The sequence below is a fragment of the Octopus bimaculoides genome, chromosome 15 (genome assembly GCF_046866305.1).
Source record: "Octopus bimaculoides isolate indiv1 chromosome 15, ASM4686630v1, whole genome shotgun sequence".
NCBI lineage: Eukaryota > Metazoa > Mollusca > Cephalopoda > Octopoda > Octopodidae > Octopus > Octopus bimaculoides.
The window spans coordinates 33,629,199-33,653,382 of record NC_142942.1 but is presented as its reverse complement, the minus strand read 5'-3'; the positions used below and the strand labels follow the sequence as shown (position 1 = coordinate 33,653,382).

Below are 24,184 nucleotides of genomic sequence, written 5' to 3'. Positions count from 1 at the left end.
AAAATAATTGTTTATCTTATTATGTAAGGAAGCAAGCTTAAGTCAAGAAAACAACTGTTATTGTCACAACAGACTATGCCACTACAAAATGTGCTGGCACGCAGTAATGTAAACTCATTCTTACTACTACTACTACTACTACTACTACTACTACTACTACTACTACTGCTGCTGCAGCTTAAATGTATAAATAATTTGCAAGTATATTATTACTTAGCTAGTCAAACAAATACATACATACATACACACACACGCATGCATGCACACACAGAAGGGATGATAATGATGATGATGAAAAGATAATACTAAATTCCTAATGTTTCTTGTGTGATTCCATTCAAATGCTTGGATATTGCTCTCAAGCCAATATATATTCATAGACTTAAGTCAGTATAGTTGGTGTGACAGATACCTACACTTGAAAGAAAAATGTGTTGCCATAATATCTACTTATATTAACAGTGGTTCCCAGCCTTTTCACTATCAAGGACCTCTTTTTACTTGAATGAATTTTCCCATGGGCCCCAGCCTTTTAAAAATAAGTTGATTCTTAACTTGCTATTGACTTGTTTTCCCATAGTCATTTCTCAACTGAAAGAAATATTTAACTGAATAATTACAAGTAACATTTTACACTGCAGCCTCTTTAAATTTTAAACCTTTTGCTCCCCACCTCAAGTGACTGTGGACCCAAGACTAATAACTAGTGCTCTATAGTGTCATTGCTCAATTTGCTAGAAGTAGCACTACCACCTTAAAATAGGAAAGGACATCTTAGATAAAGTCCTATATACCCCTAACAACATGGGATGGTCAGAGCTGGAATGGGTTTGATCATGTAGATCGGTTCAAATCAGGGTTAAACAACAACTTAACTAAACCAGGTTAATTTTGATTGAGAAAAAAATTACAATGGTGAATTATTTGAGAATTTAGAAAACAGTCAATGCTACTTTAGCATGCAGTCTACCAGGCCATTTATACTTTAGCATTAGAGTCTAACCTTAACCCTAACCTAACCTAGACCCCCAACCCTAACCCAAATTAAGTCATTTTACAGTATAGACTATGGATACTGCGGTAAACCACACATCAAAATAGCACCAATTAGTCTGTAGCTTTGTTACTCCAAAAGTACTAACTAGGTGATATTATTTACTAGCTGTAAATAATATGCATGGCAAGGAAGGGGTCACTGGAAATATTGGTCAGTAAGAACATCATTTTTCTAGGTAAAGCTCATTAAATGCCTAAACCAACCATGTTGAAAAATGACAAAGTATCTATCTGTTTTTTGGTCAGATTTTAATGTTTCCTCTGTAAATATCTAAATTTACATAATAAGAAGACCATCTATACTATGCTAGCAGCAATAATTAATATGAAATGCATCATAAAATGATAATGATGACACCTGAAAATACTATTTAGTTTGATTTTACTGACAAGAGTTTAGAAAATATTTAAAATGCTACACACACACTAAATGTTTACAGTTATTCAGTCACATGATACATCATACATACTCATCATAAACCAAATAAAAACAATAGAATCAAGATTTGCTGCTGTTTTACTTTTTGTTCTCTTCTTAGCACCCATTCTACACAAACAAAAGAAAATCAGATGAGCAAACTTTTTTTCTTCACCAACTTATAACAAACAACTACACAAAACTAGAGCATGACTTCTAAAATAGCCAAGCAGCAGTAATGTTATTCAGGTACAGGCTTTCAGCTATCATTTCAGATATGTAGATCAATTCTTACGAACTAATTAGTGAAGTAAATAATTTTGTTATTAAACTGAATAACTATTTTTGTTTGCAAATCAAAGTTACCTTTTATTTCTTTTGATTTAATGGACTATTTTTATGTATTACACATATCTTCTATGCTGTACATTTTTCAGTCACTGAACTGAGGCCATGCTGGGGCACTGCCTTGAACAGCTTTAGTCAAACAAATTGACCACAGTACTTAGTTTTTTTTTTAAGCCTATTAGTTATTCTATCAGTTTCCTTTCATGAACTACTAAGTTATATCGATGTATAACAAACACACACATACACACTCATAATGGGCTTCTTTCAGTTTCCATCAACCAAATTCACTCACAAAACTTTGATTGGCCTGGGACTATAGTAGTAGACATTTGTTCAAGGTCTCATGAAACTGAACCTGGAACCGTGGAGTTTGGAAGCAAACTTCTTATCACACAGCCATGCCCAATAAATTAAAAGCAGACTCTAGTGAAAGGACAAAGACAAATTTTAGCTGGAGATTAAGTTTTAGAACATATTCCTTCACTTTAGGAAGAAGTACATTACCAAATTTATAGGTCTTATAAGACCAAAAGATTGCTTCACTGATACATATGCTTCTTTTTTAATTTTCTATTTCCCAGTTCCACAATGCATTATATTGTATTTGTAGGCCAAACACAATCTACACAACCACAGCTGATTTACATATTGGGAATACACACTAAATCAGCTGAGAATGTTACCTGCCATGTAGATTAGTATCCTATCCAGTTGGAAATTTATTGCTTAGCAATTTCAGAACATGAAATAAGACCTAAAACACTTGGAGATCCCATGAGAAGACATTTATAATTTTTTAGTTTACAGCAAGCAATTACATATTATAATAAACATTTTAATGAACTGGATCAGATTAATGGAATTATCTAGTTAATCTTCATGTTGCCCACCACTTCAAAACAAAATAACAGTGTTAGATAAATGATAACAATTAATATATATATATATATATATATATATATATATATATAAAGACACCTCTGCTTGTCCCTGCATTATACTTAGCCTTGGTATAAAACCACTTCCTACCTCAAATACTCTCTCTTACTTAGAAGTGAGAGCTTTTTATTTTTTCCCTGTTTTCCCTTTCTGTCCTGCAAGTTACTTGGCAATCTCACTAGTGCAGACAGCATGAAAAGGAAAAGAAAAAAAACCCCACCAAGCACACACTGTAAAGTGGTTGGTGTTAGGAAGGGCATCCAGCTGTAGAAACCATACCAAAACTGACACTGGAGCTCACCATAGTCCTTCAACTCTCCAGAAAATTTTCAACAGGATGCTTAGAAGTTAACTGAAGCATAGAAGCAGTGTATAATGAAGTCTACTTTGAGACATTAGACAGGAACCTATTTTATTTACAGATAGGATGATGATGGATGATGATGATTTTAGTTTCTATGCAGGTAACTGAATCTATGTGAGTTTATGTGACAAAGTATGTTCATGAATGCAAATATATAACAATGCTTATGTGTCAGAATAAATAAATGTGTTATGTACATAGAAAGAAAGTCATTCATAAAGATAACTTCCTGAATTTATCTATACACTTACATTAACAATAGCATATTAACAACAGTTGATTGTATCTAATCACAAGAATAGATTTATATCTATTTAGTTGATATACGTCTTTATCATCAACATAAGCATGCTCCCCTGGATGTATAATGTCAGTGTGCACACACACAACAGAGTGTAAAAGACTTAAAAGGAAAACTGGGTATAAGAGGCATCAGATGTTGTGTGCAAGAGAAGACTGTGCTGATTTGGTCATGTAATGTGTACAGATGGGGACAGCTGTGTAAAGATATGCCAAGTTCTAACTGTGAAGGAACCTGTGGAAGAGGTAAACCCAGGAAGACATGGCACGAAGTGGTGGAAAAGGATCTTTGGATGTTGGGCCTTACCAAGGAAATGACAAGGAACCAGATGTGGCGATTTGCTGTACTTGAAAAGACATGTCAAGCTAAGTAAAATCGCTGTCTTCCATACATACAGGCTTGACCTTTCAGGTGCTGGTGCCACATAAAAAGCACCCATGCCAGTGCTGCATAAATGCAACCATGCCAGTAGCATGTAAAAGGTACCCAGCACACTGTTAAGTGGCTGGCATTAGGAAGGGCATCTAGCTGTAGAAACCATGCCACAAAAGACAACTGGAGTCTGGACAGCTCCCTGGTTGGCCAGCTCCGTGTCAAACCATCCAACCCATGCCAGCATGGAAAATGGACATTAAACAATGAGTATGATGAGTCTGACTTTCTATGATTCCACTGGTAGGATGCATCTACAGAAAAATATGATAGTGCCACTTTAGCATGCAGACCACCTAGCTATTTACACTTTAGTGTGCAGTCAAACCCTAATCCTACCTAACCCTAACCTTAAACCTTATCCCTAAACTCTAACCGTAAGCCCTAACATTTAACCCCTAACCTCTAATTCCTAACTGTATACTTTAGACTATAGATACTGCAGCAGATGACATGCTAAAGTAACACCAAAAAGTCTCTAAGTTTCATTCTTCAGTCTTTGTTAGACTTACTCCTAGTTATCTTTTACAAGTTTATGACACGTTTTCTCCTTTCATGCAACATCACTCAATTAGACTTCCTTCTATATGTATTATATACATTTGTTTGAATTTTTGCATACCTTTGTCCATAGAGTGGAAGCTGCCTGTTATATAATCACAAACAATATCAACAAGCAGTTATTGTAATCAAAGTTAGAAGATCCTAAGAGTATTTGCTTAATGTTATCAGCCAGTTATTATCAAAAAAAGTTTCGTCCTAAAGTACCTACAATAAATGGCTTCCACTGTACTTAATACAGAGAAACAATTAGAAAAACTTGATCCTCTACCTCTACTAATTAAATCCTAACTTGCCATGAATCTAGAGCTTGGCTATACATCCTTCCAGTTATAATAGATAGGTGGTCTCAGCTGAGCTTTCATTAACAAGATACATGTGGTCACTGTAATTTATGTGGTTTAAAGATAACATTTGCCAAATACCTAGCCAGTATAATAACAGTGTAGGATCTACTGTGACTGGCAGTGTTCCAAAACCAACTTACAGCCTTTTTCGTTTGCATTTAAGATGTAACTATCTAGGTCACCCCATCCCCAGTTATAAAATTTGTGGTGGAGGGGACCATGTGTGTAAAATAGTAAATTGGTGGGAGGAATCCACATTAATATTTTAACTCTTTCATTACCATATTTGTTGATAAACAGTGCTTTTGTTTCAACTAATTTGGAAAATAATGAAGAATTTAGTAAAATGATTTTGTCATTATTAAGTTGATGTTTGGAACATATCTCAACACAAAATTTTGAGGGAAAATTTTAATTTAGATAACTGTAAGGGCAGTCTCAAGCAGGTTGATATAAAAAGAGTTAAGTGTCCATGTAAAAAAAAATTGTTTTAGGTGTATTTATTGCAAGAAACAGTTAGGTTTTTCTCTCTAATGTTTTACATAGTTTAACATGTTTCTGGCCACTGAAACATGTTCTCTCGGAGAATGCTATTGCAAACCTATACAAATGAACATTTGAAAAACAAAATAGGAATCTTGAAAGAAACATCTATGAAACTAATTTTTAAACATTAAATGGGTTCCACTAGAATAAAATAGTAATCAAAAGGGTCCATAGATCCAAAAAATAGTTAAGAACCACTAATCTAGGTGGTTCGCAACTATCAATGTAGAGGTGAAATGGCTGAGAAAGTAAGATATTAATTGTTTAATATCAACTTGTCTGAGAACACCCATACTAAAATGTTCATATTTAAATTGAAATCTCAATATAATATTCAATGGTATCATGAGGTTTCAATTAGTCAGTACAAATGGAAGATTCTATATGACTGCTTGACTGATTAGAAATAGCATCCAATTTCTCTCAAATTGCAATCTAGCATCTTTAAAATGGGAAGGACACACTGGACAATGTAGTCCTAAGTATACATGGAATGGTCACATCTGGAACACTTTTGATCATGGTTTTGCTAGACTATGAATAAAGTTATAGATATTTTCTGAAACCCCTTGATTACACTGATAATTACTTGAAAAACAAATAATCTATTTGTTAGAGATATAGTCACAAAAGGATTACACAATCCAACTCGTATATCTTGAGTTCAAATTCACTTCACACAAGTGACTTTAACCAACAACAAATCTTTAGAAGTTGTATTTTGTTATAAATATAGTTAAGATGTTAATATATTGAATCCAGTGTGAGAAAATAATAATACCATATAAAAATAAATCTTATTGAAGAAATCCGCTTTTCTCCAATTATAATATTGGGAGAACTTCTATGTAATCATTCAACTTGCAACCAATTTCTTTTATATGTCACTCTAGTGGCTTTTAAAATAAACTTCTTAGATAATGTAATTTGAGATGGACAATCTGATAAAAATAAAGATGAAGTTGATCAGAAGCTAAACAACAACTGCCTTAAGCATTAATATTTTTCTCCTCACAGCATGCCAGCAACAATAGCCTACCTATTTTAATATATTTCAATCAACAAGTCAGTTTCTACAATAGTTGCAATCAATGTAAGTAACTAAATCTCAACAGACTTCCTACTACCTCTAAAACATGCTTTCATTTCTTAACCTTTTTAACGTCACACAATAGAAACAAGAAACCCATATATAGCTAGATGACTGAATGCACCATAGATCAGTTACCAGCAACTACTTCATAGGTCTACTGAGACAGAACTGACAGAGTTTACACAAGCATCTTTATAGTTTCTGAAGTTATTCTTGATCATAATTTCCAAACATTCAAGTGATTTGACAAAATTTGAAACTAACTAGCTTCAATATGCATGGCTGTTTCAAAGCTTAACAAATAACAAAGAGATATTAAAAACAAGTAAAAGTTTGTTTCTGTTCAATGCACAATTTTATGAGAAAGTCATTCTTTTGAAACTTTCTTGAATTAATTGAAACACATAGGCAGTGTATTTGAAGTCTATTTTTATGACATTTTACAGGAACAGATTTTATTTAGCAGCATTTTGTACCACAATTCAAAAGTAAATCAAAGAAATAATGGGGTGTACACAGTGGAAACAGTTGATATGTTTCACAAGTTTCAGGAACTGTTCCATTGATCTGAGTTTGAATTTCAATTCTGTCTCAATTGGGAATTGATAAAAAAAAGAGCCTGAAACTACAGCTATAATTATATTGAGATCTATTCAATCTTTAACCATTTTGCTCACTACTTCAAAACAAAACTAAATAACATTGACAATTCTAAATTTATATAAAAAAAAATAAAGTATAGAAAATTTTCAACACGATCACAAGAAGTTAATTGTAGAACAGAGGGAATGTATATGAAGCCTATTTTAAGGCATTAAAAGGGAGGATATCTTATTTTTAGATAGCTTTTGGATACAAGTTTATATGTTGGTAATTGAATATATATGCAGTTTATATGAACATTACTCATCATTATCATCACCACCACCACCACCCAGCATCATTTAACATCCATTTTCCATACTGGCATGAGTTGGACGATCTGACAGAAACTAGCCAGCCAAAGAGCTGTCGAGGCTTCAATGGTCTGTGTTGGCATGGTTTCTATGGTTGGATGCTCCTCTTAATGCCAGCCACTTTTCAGGGTGCTGGGTACATTTTGTGCCACTGGCACAGGTGCTTTTTATGTGCTACTGGCACAGGTGCATTTAAATAGCACCAGTATGAGCAGATTTTACCTGACACTGGCATAAGAGCATGGCCATAAACGACATGCCTGAATGTATGGATGACCACGAGTTTGCATAGCTTGATGTGTCTTCTAAAGTACAGCAAACTGCCAGAGGTCTTGGTCCCTTGTCATCTCCTCAGTGAAGCCCAGCATCTAAAGATCCTTTCTCACCACCTTATCTGTCTTCCTGGGTCTACTCCTTCCATAGGTTCCCTCCACAATTAGAGATTGGTGCTTCATTAGAGATTAGCACTTATATACTAGTGTGTGTGTGTGTGTGTGTGTGTGTGTAAATAAATGTAACATACACTAAAAACCAAAATTAAAACATGCATAGTAGGCTGGTGGATGATGAAATCATCATCATTATCATTCAATGTTAGTCTTCCATGTTAGCATGGTTTGGATGATTTGACAGGAGCTGGCGAGGCCAGATTCATAGTCTGTTTTGGCTTAGTTTCTACAACCAGATGCCCTTCTAATGCCAACCACTTTACAGAGTGTACTGAATCTTTTTACGTGGTACCACATATAATAGATTATGGGGTTGTTTTATGTATCAACTTATTTCGCTGTATTTAATACACCAAAAATCTCAACTTAAAATACATAACCTTAATCAAAAAGTGATAAGGTGGTGCATGTAGTAGAGACAGCAGATCTTAGAACAGTTTTACAGTATCAAGAACAATGTTTCATTGCATTGCAAGTTGATTAAACAAAGAACCTGTAATTATACTGATTTCAAATTTTGGCACGAGGCCAGCAATTACAAGAGAGAGGTAAGTCAATTAAATCAACATCAATGCTTGACTGGTACTTATTTTATCAACTCCAAAAGAATGAAAAGCAAAGTTGACATCAGTGGAATTTGAACTCAGAATGTGAAGATAGGCAAAATGCCTTTAGTGGCATTTTGCCTGGAGTGCTAACGATTCTGCCAGCTCACTGCCTTAAGAACCTGTAATTATATTGAAGTTTATTCAGTCAACTTATTTTGCCAACCATTTCAAAACTTGCTTTTTTTTTGTACCTAATCAAAACAAAATATTAACCAAATAACAAAGATGTGATTTTCATGAACATTGACAGGACAACAATCAATGTGAATATCTAACCTAATTCATTAAATAACTGAAATAAGTGACCTAGTATTAAACAAAAGAACAACTTGACATATGTTGTCTTAATTTTCTTTGCTCTATTATGATCTCCAATGTGCCCTCTATATGACATTTTGTCTCTCATGTAACTGATTTGGTTTCTATGCAAACCATTTGTTCAGTATTTTGGCATGTTAAAGTTAGAGCAGTTTTATATGCAAATAACTTGGTAACATTAAATTTCAGCAAAAAAAAAACAAAAAAAAACTGTTTTGCTTCATAATCGAAGTTTCTGAAATAGCAGAACAGGTACTCAAGTAATCAAAAAATAAATAAATAAATAAAATAATCTTGAGGTGGCTTGATATGTTAAAGAGTTAGGGAGGTAGTGGTTCAATTAACTACAAGAAGTGTTCCATTTTGTCAAGGACAAATATTGATTTAACCAAATATATTTTGGGGCCTTGCTGTTTTATCTGTCTTTGAAGAATAAAAAACAAAAATCAACTTATAAGCACTTGTGATGGGCACAATTGACAGACAGATGCTCCACATGTTCTGTTCCATTAGTCATAATTATGTATGGATAGACATAGTCAATTGAATGAAGTTTATCACATAATATCTGGTTCTCATTTTATGAACACAGAATGCATGAAAAGTAAACCTGCTACCAGTAAAGGTATTTAGTGCTGAGGTCATATTTGTCGTAGTATCTATTACTGTAGGAAACAGCTTTCACTACTTTACTAACTTAAGGAAACTAAATAAATCATCATCATCATTTAACACTAACTTTCCATGATGGCATGGGCAGAACAGTTTGACAGGTAAATAAGAAGCTGCAGGGCTGCATCAAGCTCCAATGTCATCTTTGGCATGGTTTCTGCAGCTGAATATCTTCCACACACCAAATAATTTTAAAAAATTTTTTAATTTTTAAAAAAGAGAGAGTCTAAGAAGAATTTTAAATTTCTAAAATTAAAACAACAGTAAAGCATTTATTTGTGTTTTTGCCATTGCATAGTCAACTGAACTAACAAGTAAAATTCAAACAGCAAAATTGACTTAATATGTCTTAAAATGTTTTACAGGCATGGCTGTGTGGTAAAGAAGCTTGCTTCCTAACTACATGGTTCCAGGTTCAGTCCCACTGAGTCACACCTTCGGTAAGTGTTTTCTACTATAACCTCAGGCCAACCAAAGCCTTGTGAGTGGATTTGGAAGACAGAAAGTGAAAGAAACCTTACATATATCATATATATATATATATTATATATTATATATATGTATGTATGTATGTGTGTGTGTGCCTTTGTATCTGTTTGACCCTCCATTACTGCTTGACAATCAGTGTTGGTGTGTTTAAGTCCCTGTAATGTAGTGGTTCAGCAAAAGAGACTGATAGAATAAGTACTAAACTTTAAAAAAATAAGTCCTGGGATCAATTTGTTCGACTAAAAACCTCAAAGGTGGTGCTCCAGGATGGCCACAGTCAAATGACTGAAACAAGTAAAAGAATATGACTAAAAGAGCTGAGGTAGCCTAAAGAGGTGACTATTCATAGTATATCAGAGGAAATAATAAATGTACTAAAGACAACTTACCCATGTGTGGAATCCATTAAAAGAACACACAACTACTGAATCATTGGGTGAGACATCAGTAAAAGCAAATAGTGTGGTTTCAATATCAAGTGAAAAAAACTAACACTGCTATTTATGCAAAAAAAAAAAATCTACTGACTCAAGCACCCCCACCCCATCCCGGAACTATTTCATATCAAAAGAATTACAATACATGAATAATTCCAGTCTATAATTTTCAGACATGTATCAAATCAGCAAAAAACTTAAATATGACTGTTCCGATGTTGAACTGTGAAGTTGATGCTGCTAACTGAAATCATATTATATATATATATATATATGTGTAATCATTTATATACACACACAAGGAAATGGCTAAGTGGACTACACACTAAATTGAAAAATGTCAGGTTGACTGCATGCTAAAGTATCACCCTGTGTAGTAAGAAGCTTGTTTCCCAACCACATAGTTCTGCGTGGCACCTTGAGTGTCTTCTACTATACCCATGGGCCAACCAAAGCCTTGTGAGTGGATTTGGTAAAAGGAAACTTAAAGAAGCTTTAAGTGACCAAGACTTCCAGTGTCACATACCTGGCACCCATGCCAGTGACACATAAAAAGCACCCTTTGAACTTTGGGCTTCATGGAGGCAGTGATAAGTGACTGAGACCTCTGGCAATATACTGTGCTTGAGAAGACCTTTCAAGCTAAATGAAATCAAAGTCGTGGCCAATACCAGTGTTTCATAACTGGCACCCGTGCCAGTGGCATGTGAAAAGCACCCACTACATGCTTAGAGTGGTTGGTGTTAGGAAGGGCATCCAACTGTAGAAACCATGCCAAATCAGACTGAAACCTGGTGCAGCTCTATATATACTAGACCACCCATGACCCATTGGGTCACTGACAGTTCAGGTTATAAAACACTGAAACTGAATTCAACATAGCATTGAAATGAAAGAAATTATTCATACTTATCTCAGTTTTTCCTTTCACATTCTGATGTCATAAGGAATATTTTCTTATTTTGACGCTGTTAGTTTGTTCTCAAGAATGCTTTTGATGACAACATTCTTAGTTGCCTGGGTATCCTTCAGAAACACTGACACTTTCCTTTCGGTTTCCCGCGACTAAGGGCCACACACAGTTGACTGTGCTGGAATACAGGTCATTCTAGACAAATCAAGACATTGTCCATAATTTGTGCTTTATGAGTGAAGCATGATTGAACTGGAAATTGGTTTTGCTGCAAAGGGATATCCTCACCTTCGGATAGATTAATTGTTATTCTTGGTATCATAACGATTTCATCCAATGCATCAGTAAGGCCCTTGTATGTCATAGAATGCAATGATGCTTGAGCCAATCGGATATAACGCAGCCTATGTCCTTCAATCTTTGCAGCCATGTCAACCAAATATTGCTGAAATAAATGACCACCTCTGAGAAGATGGTTGAATTCATTCTCATGGTTCTTTATTCAATAGGCATAGTAGCACATTGGTGTCAACTTCTTGTTACTCATTAGCAGCTCATGATACTGTCTGTCCATCATCACCAAAAGGAAAAAATAAAACATACTGAAAACTGTTGTAAGACCAATGGGATTCTGAGGATGTTTGCAGTTTTCTGCCTTTTTCTTTCAACACAATGTGCTGTGCTGTTGCTTGAATTCTGGTATTGTTTTGTATAATAACAGCAACTTCACGTGCAGTTTGTGCATTGAATCCTCTTTCATGTTCAAGAAAACCCCAAAAAAGCGAAAGAAATAATGTAAGAAATGAAAATCTTATCTTGAAATCAGGAAACGTTGCTGTACATTGCAAAGGCATGTGAAATTTTATTGTTACCACCACTTGCGGTGGTTTTATGAAGAGAAAAATTAAAAGGGCAAAAACTCCTTGTTCAGTTGTCTGCTTGGAGTTTTGTGGCAACTTTTGCCCAGAAACAACATGCATCTCGGGAATTTGTGGTCTGATTTACTCAAAACTTGTTTTAATCCGTTTGTATTCACATTTCAGGGTCACTTTACTGTCAAAGTATTTTCCCATTATGCGCCGGTTTGGCTGTGTAACATTCCAAGCAAGCAAGATTGAAGTTCATTTTTAATAGCATACTAGACTACCGGTGACCCCCTCAGCAACGGAGCTTTGTTTCGTGGGGGGTTTTTTCCCCCCATGTTATTTTGCATGCTTTCAACAAATGTGACATTGAAATCACACGTTAAACAACTCCTTTCCCCAGCAAAGGAAAGATTTGGTTGCTATTTCTTGCACACCCTGCTATCACGTAATAGGTATTTTGGATCCTTTATTGCAAATAGTTGTTACATGGTACAAGGGCATGCTAGAAATAGCAACCAAATCTTTGGTGGTAAGATACATTGAATGCACTCAAAAGAAACCTATGGAAAAAAAAAACTATTTCACACTGAGCTTATGAAATATTTACTGTATTTTAAAAGTCATTTTCACTTTAAAATATTCTGCCCATCATAATGTGTCTAGTGGAAAGGTTAGAGTTTCTTCCATTTCAGGGTTAAGTTATTTTTGGAGTATTTTCCATTTATACACTGTTTGAGGTATTTATACCCCAAAACACCCAAATATCTCAATAACTACTAGCCCAATTTATGAAAAACTTGTTATATACCGTTCGTATTCACATTTCAGGGTCATTTTACTTTCAAAGTATTTTCCTATTACGCGCCAGTTTGGCTGAGTAACATTGCAAGCAATGTATTATATATCTATACATATAAATTTGACATGGACGATTCTTTCTTGTCTTCGGATTCACGGTCAAAAGGCTGGGTGGAATTGCGTGAAAAATTACACAGATGTGTAGAGTGATCCGGTGGTAATGCTGGGCTTTGTATTTTTTCATGGCTCCCATGGTTACCGAGATAATCTATAATAATACTCTTGTGTTTATGAATGAGAAAAGAAGGGGTGATAGATGAATAAGGAAGGAAGGGGTGAGCATTTCAACTCTGTGTGAATATGTGTGTGTGTATGTAAAAGGGGGGGGTATGTGAATGTGTGTGTGTGCATGTGCAGGTGCAATGGAAGTGGGATGGTTCATCTTTGTTCACTTAGTATTTGGGTTTATTTTTTGATTTGGTTGAATTTTAGTTGGGTTTTTTTTGTTGGTCAGTTATTTTTAGGATTTAGACAAAAAAATCATTCTAAAATTGTTTTTAACATAAACGTGCCCAAACAAGTTGAATGCTTACACAGAGCAGGTTTTACAGCCACATCATCCAAACTGACTGGGTGAAACTGGGCTTAGCTGCTAGTTATATATATATACAAACATGGAAATGGATGCATCGCATTCAATTAAATAATAAATATTATATATTATTTATTATATATATATATATATATATATATATATATATATATATAATCACCCATAACTCTTTATAATGACATAAAAAACTTTTAACTTTGAATGCTTATATGTAGCAGTGTTAATCCAGGCAGTGGGTTGCAGTTACCACCTAAAGAACTGGTACAGTTCATCTGACAAACTTCCACACATTTTCTACCATACCAATTTCACACACCAAGGCTTTAATTCATCCAAAGAATAGAAGACACTTGTCAATGTGCTGTGTTACGGAGTCAACCCAAAAAGTAGATGATTGTAAAGCAAAGTTCTTAATCACACAGACATTCATATTTGAACTAAACAACAGAGTTACTTTGTGCTTCAATATTTTGAGTTCAAATGATACTGGAATTAACTTTGCCCTCCAGTCCCAGAAAATCTATAAAATAAATATACCAAACAGAAGTTTGAGTCAATCTATATGTACCAGATACTACAATGATTACCATGCTATTCAGACGCAAAGAGAAATTGAAATCCTTACTTTAAAAGGTCAAGTGAATACTATACTTGCTATACCTGGGTAGAGATATTATGTTGGCATCTTGCTCAAGGCACTTAACCCTCCTTGATTAAGGTTTCATGTCTACTTCAGAAATTACAACTAGTTATTAACAGCAGAAGTCACTAAATTTCAAAATTATCATTTTAATGTCCACTTTTCATGCTCACATGGGTCAGACAGATTTAATGAGGCAGATTTTCTACAGTTGGATACCCCTTGTGTTGCCAACCCTAACCGGTTTCCCAGTAAGGTAATATTTCAAGGAAGATTGGAAATGAAACAAACTGCTTGCATGATGGAGACTATCACATGATGTCAAGACAAGGAGACATTAAAAACAGTAACACACATACACATATATATGATACGTTTCTACCAAATCCACTCACAAGGCTTTGGTCAGCCCGGGGCTATAGCAGAAGACACTTGCCCAAGGTGCCACACTGGGTCTGAAGCAAGTGGTCGAAAAGCAAACTTCATACCACACATATGGTAATGAACATGAAAAGCAATATTTCAAATTCTTTCTTGGAGCCCCACATTCACAGAAGAGAGAAAGAAAATAATGGACTGAAGAAAATCAGATCAGATTTACTGTGTAGTAGACAAGGTCCTATAAACTAAATGCTGTTAATGCTTTTTATTACAACTTGTACAGACAGTGAAGAAATAAAACTTATTTCTTCTATATAAAATATGTCCAGATTTATATTTTTAAGGGGGTTTTTTTTTTTGTATTACACCCTAAATTAAAAAAGGAGCCAAACTTTTTATTTTTAGAAATTATTCTTTAAATTATCCAATGGGAAAATATTATATTTTGGGGACTTTGTGAGGTGCACGGCTACTGCTGAATCATATTTACTTAAATATAATATTTATATAATAGTGAAGGCACATGGCTCACTAGTTAGAGTGTCAAGCTCACAATCATGAGGTAGTGAGTTCAATTCCTGGTCAAGGCTGTGTGGTGTTCTTAAGCAAGATACTTATTTCACATTGCTCCAGTTCACTCAGCTGTAGAAATGAGTTGCAACGTCACTGGTGCCAAGTGGTATCAGCCTTTGCCTTTCCCTTGGATAACATCAGTGGCATGGAGAGGGGAGGCTGGTATGCATGGGCGACTGCTGGTCTTCCATAAACAACCTTGCCCGGACTTGTGCCTCAAGGGGAACTTTCTAGGTACACTCCCATGGTCATTCATGACCAAAGGGGATCCTTCTTCCTCATCTACTATAATAATACTTGCATTTTTCTCCATCACAACATATGAATGAGAAAGAAAGGTGTGATAGATGAATAACAAAGGGGTGATGGCACACTGGTAGTGGAAGCATTTCAACTTTGTGTGAGTATATGTGTGTGTATGCAAAAGGGTGGTATGTGAATGTGTGTGTGTGCGCAATGGAAGTGGGATGGTGAACATTCAACACTCAAAAGAAAAATCAAACAGCTTTTCAACTCTGTGTGAGTATATGTGTGTGTGTGTGAATGTACAAGGGGAAGTATGTGAATGTATGTGTGAACCAGCATTCTTTCAGTAACAAATGATGATCAATGTCACATCTCAAAAGACAGCCACTAGATAACATTGACAGGTGAATTAATTTGATTTACCATTAATATTTATATCTAAAATACTACAATTAGCTGTCATTTTTGATAGCATGGGGCCAGCTAGTTTATATAATATGATAAAAAAAAACAGCTGTTATCATTGCACAGATATAATCTGTTGTGATTTGTGAGTAAAGCCTGTTCATTCCATCTTGTTTTATAGATATTTATATGAATTCTACATACACTAACGGAATTAGTATATCCAAATGTATATCCAGTAAATGAAGTAATCCTGCTGTATGATGGCATATGGTAGCCAATACTTGTGTAGGAGGTTTGAAATGCATGTTATGAGGTTGTTAACTAGATGATATTAAATATATATATATTGTTATATTTGGGGACAGTCATGTTACCACACACACTATTTATTCAACAAATGAACTAATAATGATAATAATAACAATAATAATAAAGGGAAGATCAAATAAACAGTGTGTGTGATTATTGGCAACATGACCATTCCCAAATATAACATTATTTGTTTCAACAGACAATTTCACATCAAGGATCTCACAAAATAAGTACATAAACATTATATATATATATATATATATATATATATATATATATATATATATATCATCATCATCGTTTAATGTCCATCTTCTATGCATACATGGGTAGGACAGTTGACAGGAGCTGGCCAGGTAGAAATCTACCCAAGGCTACTGTGTCTGTTTTGGAAGGGATTTTATGGCTGGATGCCCTTCCTAATACCAACCACTCCACAGAGTGGATTCAGTGCTTTTTACATGACACTAGCACAGGTGAAGTTAGTTTTGGCACAAATTTTACAGGTGGATGCTCTTCCAGATGCCAGTTACAGTGTTGACTGGATGCTTTTAATGTGGTACCAGCACTGGCAGGGTAACCAAATAACTCACAAGACAAGGAATTATGAGAGGAGTAGGGCATTTGTATCAGAGTGTGACAAAGAGACAGAGAGACACAGAAGCAGGTGTCTCTCTACAACAGGGGGAGGGGGCATTAGAGGAGGTGATCCAGTATCAAATGATGAAAAGTTAGAGAGTAACAGAGAAATAGAGAGGCAGAAATAGGTGTCTTGCTATAGAGGAGGTATATGATGACAGAGAGAAAAAGAGAGGTACAGAACGAGGCCAGAAACAAGTGTGCTGATGTGAAGGTGATTCATGGTTGCCTAGTCAGAGGAAAAACAAGGAGAGAGAGAGAGTGACCAAAGGGAAAGAAAGAAAGAGTAGGAAACAGCAAAAGTTTAAGAGAAAGTAAAAGTGAGATGGTGTAGTGCTAAGGTATACTCACAAGAAACAAGAATATGAGTGCAGAACCTGGTTAGAAAAATAGGGAAAATATGAGGAAGAGAAAGAGGCAATTAGAAGAGGAGTTGTAGTTTGACTTCTTAGGGTAGAGTGGGTGAAAATTGTGTTGTTACATGTGGGTGGGACACAACTCTTCTAGCACTCAGTTTTGTGGATGGGTCTTCCCTAGGACCTCATATCGCCAAACATCTCAGTTTACTGTCATTTCCTCCATTAACCCCAAGATCAGTCCTCACCACTTCATCCAATGTCTTCCTCTTCCACAGTTACCATCCACTTTTAGTGACAGGCACTTCTGTATACAGCTGTCTTCACTCATACGCCTCATGTGTCCAAACCAAACGAACTCTCCTCTCCTGCATACCACATTTAATCCTTCTTATGCCTAACTTCTCTCTAAACACAGTTGTGCTTTGTTGGTCATGCACATTGTTGTTGCAAATCCAATGGAGCATACGTATATATGCATATGCTCATTTACTATTTGTTTATATATATATATATATATATATATATGGCATTTCTGATCGTTCTGATGTCTAAGGATGGATATTGTGAAAAATTAAAGCGGCAAATTTACATTACCTTGTTTAACTCATTTTGCCCCCGCCAAATTTGTCTTTTATATACTCAGAGAACGGCGATAATTTTGTGAAATAGTGATCGGATATGTTATACTTTTTTAATGCATTTAGGAAAGGCCATCTACTTAGCTGATATAGTTTTTGTAAGGTACTGGACATATGTAAAAATTATGTATTTTGTCTCAAAATCAAAAATGCAGTAAAAACTCCTCATTGTACCCCTCCCCATACATAATATATATATATATTAATAAATTATAGGGCAGCAAAAAAATTTTTGAAATTTTATTTGCCACCAGTGGTCTAGCGAGAATAAAAATCAGTCAATGAATAATATTTTAAATGAGTGAATATATATATATATATATATATATATATATAACACCAGCAATAAGCATGCCGGATTCAGTCTTCATTACAGAACTACTTCAAATATTTCATAAAGCCTCTGTATTCATAAATGGGAAAACTTTCAATTTCAACCACTCTTAACATAGCTACACCCAGGCTCTTGCTTCCCTCCTTTTTTTTTTTTCTTTTTCTTTTTTTCTCAATCTACTTTTCATGAATCACAGGCACAAGCAAGACACTTCCTATGAAACAGTATACTGTTGTCCTTTGACACCTAACAGGACCACTTCCGCCCAACGAGCCAACAAAGAAGCCTCCATATCGGCACAAAACATACTAGAAATAACAGCCAAATTTCATTCAAATCCGCAACCCAACGTCCAAGCAAAATACGGTTTAGATAATGAAGTCCTGGGTCCCTGCACAAAAGAAAAAACGGAATGGTTACGACTGGTGAGCTTTCCATCATAGGTTTGCTCGTTGAAGGCTGAGTTAAACCACTACCACCCTGCCAAATGTAAGTGGTAAAAGTTTATGCACCATGAAAGCAAATTAGAATGAAAGGCCACCAAGTGAACAGTTCAAAGCAGCTTTGAAAGCCAGCAGGGAACTCAAAGCAACAAGTAGCTGTCAGGTTGCCCTGGACGAAAGGAGGAGGAGGAGGAGGAGATAGACATAAGAGATGCTAAGTACCTTGGACAAACTGTAGGAATGCTAGAAAGGGAAGGGAGGTTAATGGAGGTATGGAAAAGAATAAAAATAGTTAAATTTCTCAATCACCAAGTGAGAGAAAGAAGAGTAAATAGAGTTAGGGGATGATTTTTAAGCAGGAAGTTCTAAAAATAAATTATGAGAAGAAAAGCATGGAGTTAAAAGAGTGTAAGCCTTATAAACACTGTCAAGTCGTTGAAGATAAAATCCAAACGAGAAGGGAGATGTGAAATTATTATTATTATTAGAGATAGTTCATCTATAAGAAACTTTCAGCTCGCAATAATGATTAAAAGATGAACATATTTATCAAACTGGATTCTTTACTCAGTCATTGCCTTATCTTTCTCTCACTTCACAGTTTGAATAATATACAAATGAGTTTAAATAAAGAAAGAAATAAAGAAGAAAAAATATGCTTTACCACATGGTTATGAGGGGAAATCCATTCAGTATTCAATAGTAACGAAAGAAGATACAAATGTTGATGATAGTGATTTACTAATTCAATTGAGATTTTTATTATTAGCATGAAAATGGAAAATATAATGAACAAGCTGTTGTAGATAAATGACAGCTAATCAATAATACTAAGACAATTGCAATAATATGAAGAATTGGCAACAGATGGACTGCTGAAAAGGTTCACTGTGAGCCTCGGACAGTCTGTTTAATTTTTGCCCACATAATCAATGCCAGTGATGGAAATGGTATACACAAAGATGTTTTTATACGTAAGATATACAACATACCCATGCAAATGTGAAAAATCATAAAAGCTGTTGATCTCTAAACATAATACATGACTATATGGGGACAGATTTAATCTGTCACCTGGTTAAACAATGCCAACTGACCTAGTATTTTGGTGTCTTTTAGCGGAGTTCATCCTACTACAAGCATTCGGCCTAAAATTAAACCTTTCTCTTCTCTCAAACAGGCTAATTATATGCACAACTCAGATAAAAAAAAATTTTAACTGATATGCTGAGACGTTTGGTGTTTGCCTTTTTATGTCTATTGCTCAAAATGAACATACAATAGCAAAGCTTGATGCATTTATTGTCACAGCCTGATATTATCGAGCCCAGAGGAATAAAGAGCAAAGATTACACGAACAAGATTTGAACTCAGAATTCGAGCCCAGAGGAATAAAGAGCAAAGCTTACACGAACAAGATTTGAACTCAGAATGCATACTGTTCAAATGGAGTAGTAAAAATATGTCAACAGCATTTGAACCGAGAATAAAACCAGAGTTTTTCCATAAAATGTTGAAGGTGCTCTGGCATATGGCTGCAGTAAAATGACCGAAACAAGTAATAGAATAAATAATATTGCTAACCCTTTCAACCAACCACAAATTAAATCCCGCAAACCATTTAGCCAAGCGGTCTACCGTTTCAGCCAACAACAATTTTGAATTAACAACGGTTAGCATAGTGAAACAGCTCTGGCTCAGAATTTGGCGACCTTTATTTCAGTTAAGTCTTTTAAAGATTCCCTTTTGAAATAAAGGAAACGGCTGATAAAAGGTTGACAGTCGTAGACACTTTCACTTCTCGATCTCGTGTCCGTTTCAAAAAGCTTTGCATGCTAAGGATATGGGCGATCTTTCGATACCAGTACGAAATATCGGCCTTTTCCGTAAAAAGTGTCTTCGGCGATCTTTATCTAAGATCGGCCTTTTCCGTAAAAAGTGTTGGAGAGAAAGAGGGAAACGACGTCGTAAAAGCGAAAGAGATACAGAGAGCGCAATTTCTTTTGAAGGGTTTAGGGTAAGGGTTACGGTTAGGGAATTCCGTTCCTAACCCTAAACGATATGAAATTCAGAAAAGACCACAATCAACTCAGTCTCTACACATTTGATCCGACAGAGTTTGAAACTAGTGAAAGCTGTGGATCCTCCACCCTCAAATTTATCTAAGTTTGAAATCGTCAGAGGCCCTAAGCGAGCCCTAAGGAAAACATGTTCTACACACAGGAATTCATACAATAATGGAAAAAAAAAATTGTGGCTGTGATTTAAGGCAATTTAGCTGTTGTTTTTAACACATCTAACGACCACCTGATATCGTCCTCGCTTCTTTCTCAGTTTGATATGTATTGATGTTGTTTTTCAGTCTTTTTCTCACCATAAAATCATTTTATGGAATGATCATGCACCGAAGGGTGGTCCGTTGTTGGGATTCAAGCAAAAAATTCGAAAAAGAGTGGAAGTTTTAGTACTTATGGGATCGATGTGACAAATTCAATTTTTTTTTCAAAATCGTATGAATTCGCGTGTGTACAACACAAATTCGCAAAAACTTCCTGAAAATTCCAAAACTAAACTAGAGGAAGGGTTATATGGAATGCTTAAACCAGAATTCTACCCAGGACCGTAAACAAACTAGCATCGGTTGTCAAGCGGTGACGGGAACAAACATAATGGGACTCACCCACACGTGTGCGTGTGCGCTCATATATGTACATAGAATGTAATCAACACCTTTTTTTTTTTTGATAAACAGAATCAAAACTCAAGCATTATATTTTGTGGGATTTTACTTCGTAACAAAGTCCTAGTAAGCATTTATTGTCATGATGTTCTGGCTACTTATAATTTAATAAGTTAAGCTTCTTGAACATAAAAGCAGATATTTACATAAATAGAAGAACGGATCACTATAAATATATATTTTTTTTAAACACAGAAAATAGTAGGTGTGTTCGGGACCAACGCCTATTTTTAAACTGAGGTATAATAGTATAATATATTCAATGAGTGAGAGAGATGGAAGGAGGCCGTCAGATTTGAAGTTTATATTGACTGACTTCTTCAGGGCAATATGAGGAGAATGGCATATGCTCTTAATATCTTTTTATCTATCTCGCCACACATCATTCTGCCTACAACACACAGTACTCATCATGTCAGATTGTCTTACATTAAATTCATTTATACATTTGTTGTCTTCTATCTTTCTATATGTATGTATGCATACATACATGTATGTATGTGAATATAAATATGTATGTGTGTGTATCTATAGAGAGAGAGAGAGAAAGAAAGAGCAATCGATTAAAAAACATTAATTGTTTGGGGGGTTGTTTTAGCACTGCGTGTATATAGAAAAGTGATTAAACGCAGAGATCCATGTGTAAAAGGAACTATCTACTAAAATTTGAAGAGCTTTTAATGAGTTACACGCAGCAGAAAGAAAAACAAATATTAAAGTAACGAATGTAGACTGATGTTACTGATGTAGTGGGAGGGGGTACTACTGACGTTATTAGAATCGCAATACGGATTCTTCATGCCGACCCAACCAACAGAAGACTTAGGGGTAAACCATGAACGAGATGTTACGATAATATTCATAGTCTCAGTTAGTCACGCTTGAGATCCCAGTTGGATAGTCTAATGACGGTTGCAGCTGATGTGGCCAAGGAGGAGCTCAACGACTCTTCCATAAATAGAGGGCGGAGAAGGTACTCATTTCCTGAAAGTTATGAGGGAAAAATCGGATCTTGTGAATTTTCCAAAAGTCATTTCTCCACCCAAGGTTCGTTTGCGCAATTTTTTTTTTCATATTCGTTTCCTACACAGTTGTTAACACCCAGCAGGCTGGGAATTTTAAAAAAATTTTGTTAACGGGTGAGGATCTTTATATTGACCGATATACACACAACTTAGGGGTCTCCATCGGCTTAACACTGCACATATGCGCAGGCCAGAGAAGAGTATTTTCAGGAAAACTGACACTTTCCTATACATGCAAATTTACCCCTCTCCATGCCACCTATCATTATCAAAGGAAAAGAGCGGCCAGCTTGGGCTGATTAATACAGTTTGGCATGAGTGTTTCGTCACTCATGCCAAACTGAACATAGAGCCAGATGATTTATCACAAAGTATATTCCTCGATAGTCCAACAGTTCCGTCAATGCATTGCATTTGATGCATATACATATATGCATATACATATATACACACATATATATATGCATATATATATATGTATATACATATATATATGCATATATATATATATATATATATATATATGCATATATATATATATATATATATATGTATATACATATATATATGCATATATATATATATATATATATATATGCATATATATATATATATATATATGCATATATATATATATATATATATATATATGCATATATATATATATATATATATGCATATATATATATATATATATATATATGCATATATATATATATATATATATATGCATATATATATATATATATATATATGCATATATATATATATATATATATATATGCATATATATATATATATATATATATATGCATATATATATATATTATATATATATATGCATATATATATATATATATATGCATATATATATATATATATATATATGCATATATATATATATATGCATATATATATATATATATATATATATATATATGCATATATATATATATATATATATATGCATATATATATATATATATATACATATATATATGCATATATATATATATATATATATATATGCATATATATATATATATATATATATATGCATATATATATATATATATGCATATATATATATATATATATATATGCATATATATATATATATGCATATATATATATATATATATATATGCATATATATATATATATATATATATATGCATATATATATATATATATATATATGCATATATATATATATATGCATATATATATATATATATGCATATATATATATATATATATATGCATATATATATATATATATATATATATATGCATATATATATATATATGCATATATATATAGTATATATGCATATATATATATATATATATGCATATATATATATATATATGCATATATATATATATATATATATGCATATATATATATATATATATATGCATATATATATATATATATATATATATATGCATATATATATATATATATGCATATATATATATATATATGCATATATATACATAATATATATATATATATGCATATATATATATATATATATATGCATATATATATATGCATATATATATATATGCATATATATATATGCATATATATATATATATATATATATGCATATATATATATATATATAATATATGCATATATATATATATATATATATATGCATATATATATATATATATATATATGCATATATATATATATATATATATATATATATATATATATATATATATATAGATATATATATATCATATATATATATATATATATTATATATATATATATATATATATATATATATATATATATATATATATATATTATATATATATATATATATATATATATATATATATATATATATGCATATATATATATATATATATATATATATATGCATATATATATA

General features: G+C 33.6%; 1 protein-coding gene across 3 annotated transcripts in view; it reads right to left on the bottom strand.

Moving 5' to 3' along the window:
* The window catches only part of LOC106880612 (uncharacterized), a 98,884-nt gene that overhangs the window by 65,732 nt on the left and 8,968 nt on the right, over window positions 1-24,184 (bottom strand). Inside the window, exon 1 of one of the 3 annotated variants that reach the window (XM_052973235.2) lies at window positions 19,165-19,243. The exons of the other annotated variants lie outside the window; for them this stretch is intronic. Within the exon in view, the coding sequence (XP_052829195.1) occupies window positions 19,165-19,169 (5 nt within the window). The 5' untranslated portion in view covers window positions 19,170-19,243. Of the gene's footprint in view, window positions 1-19,164; window positions 19,244-24,184 lie in introns of those variants that run through there. 3 annotated transcript variants of the gene reach the window in all.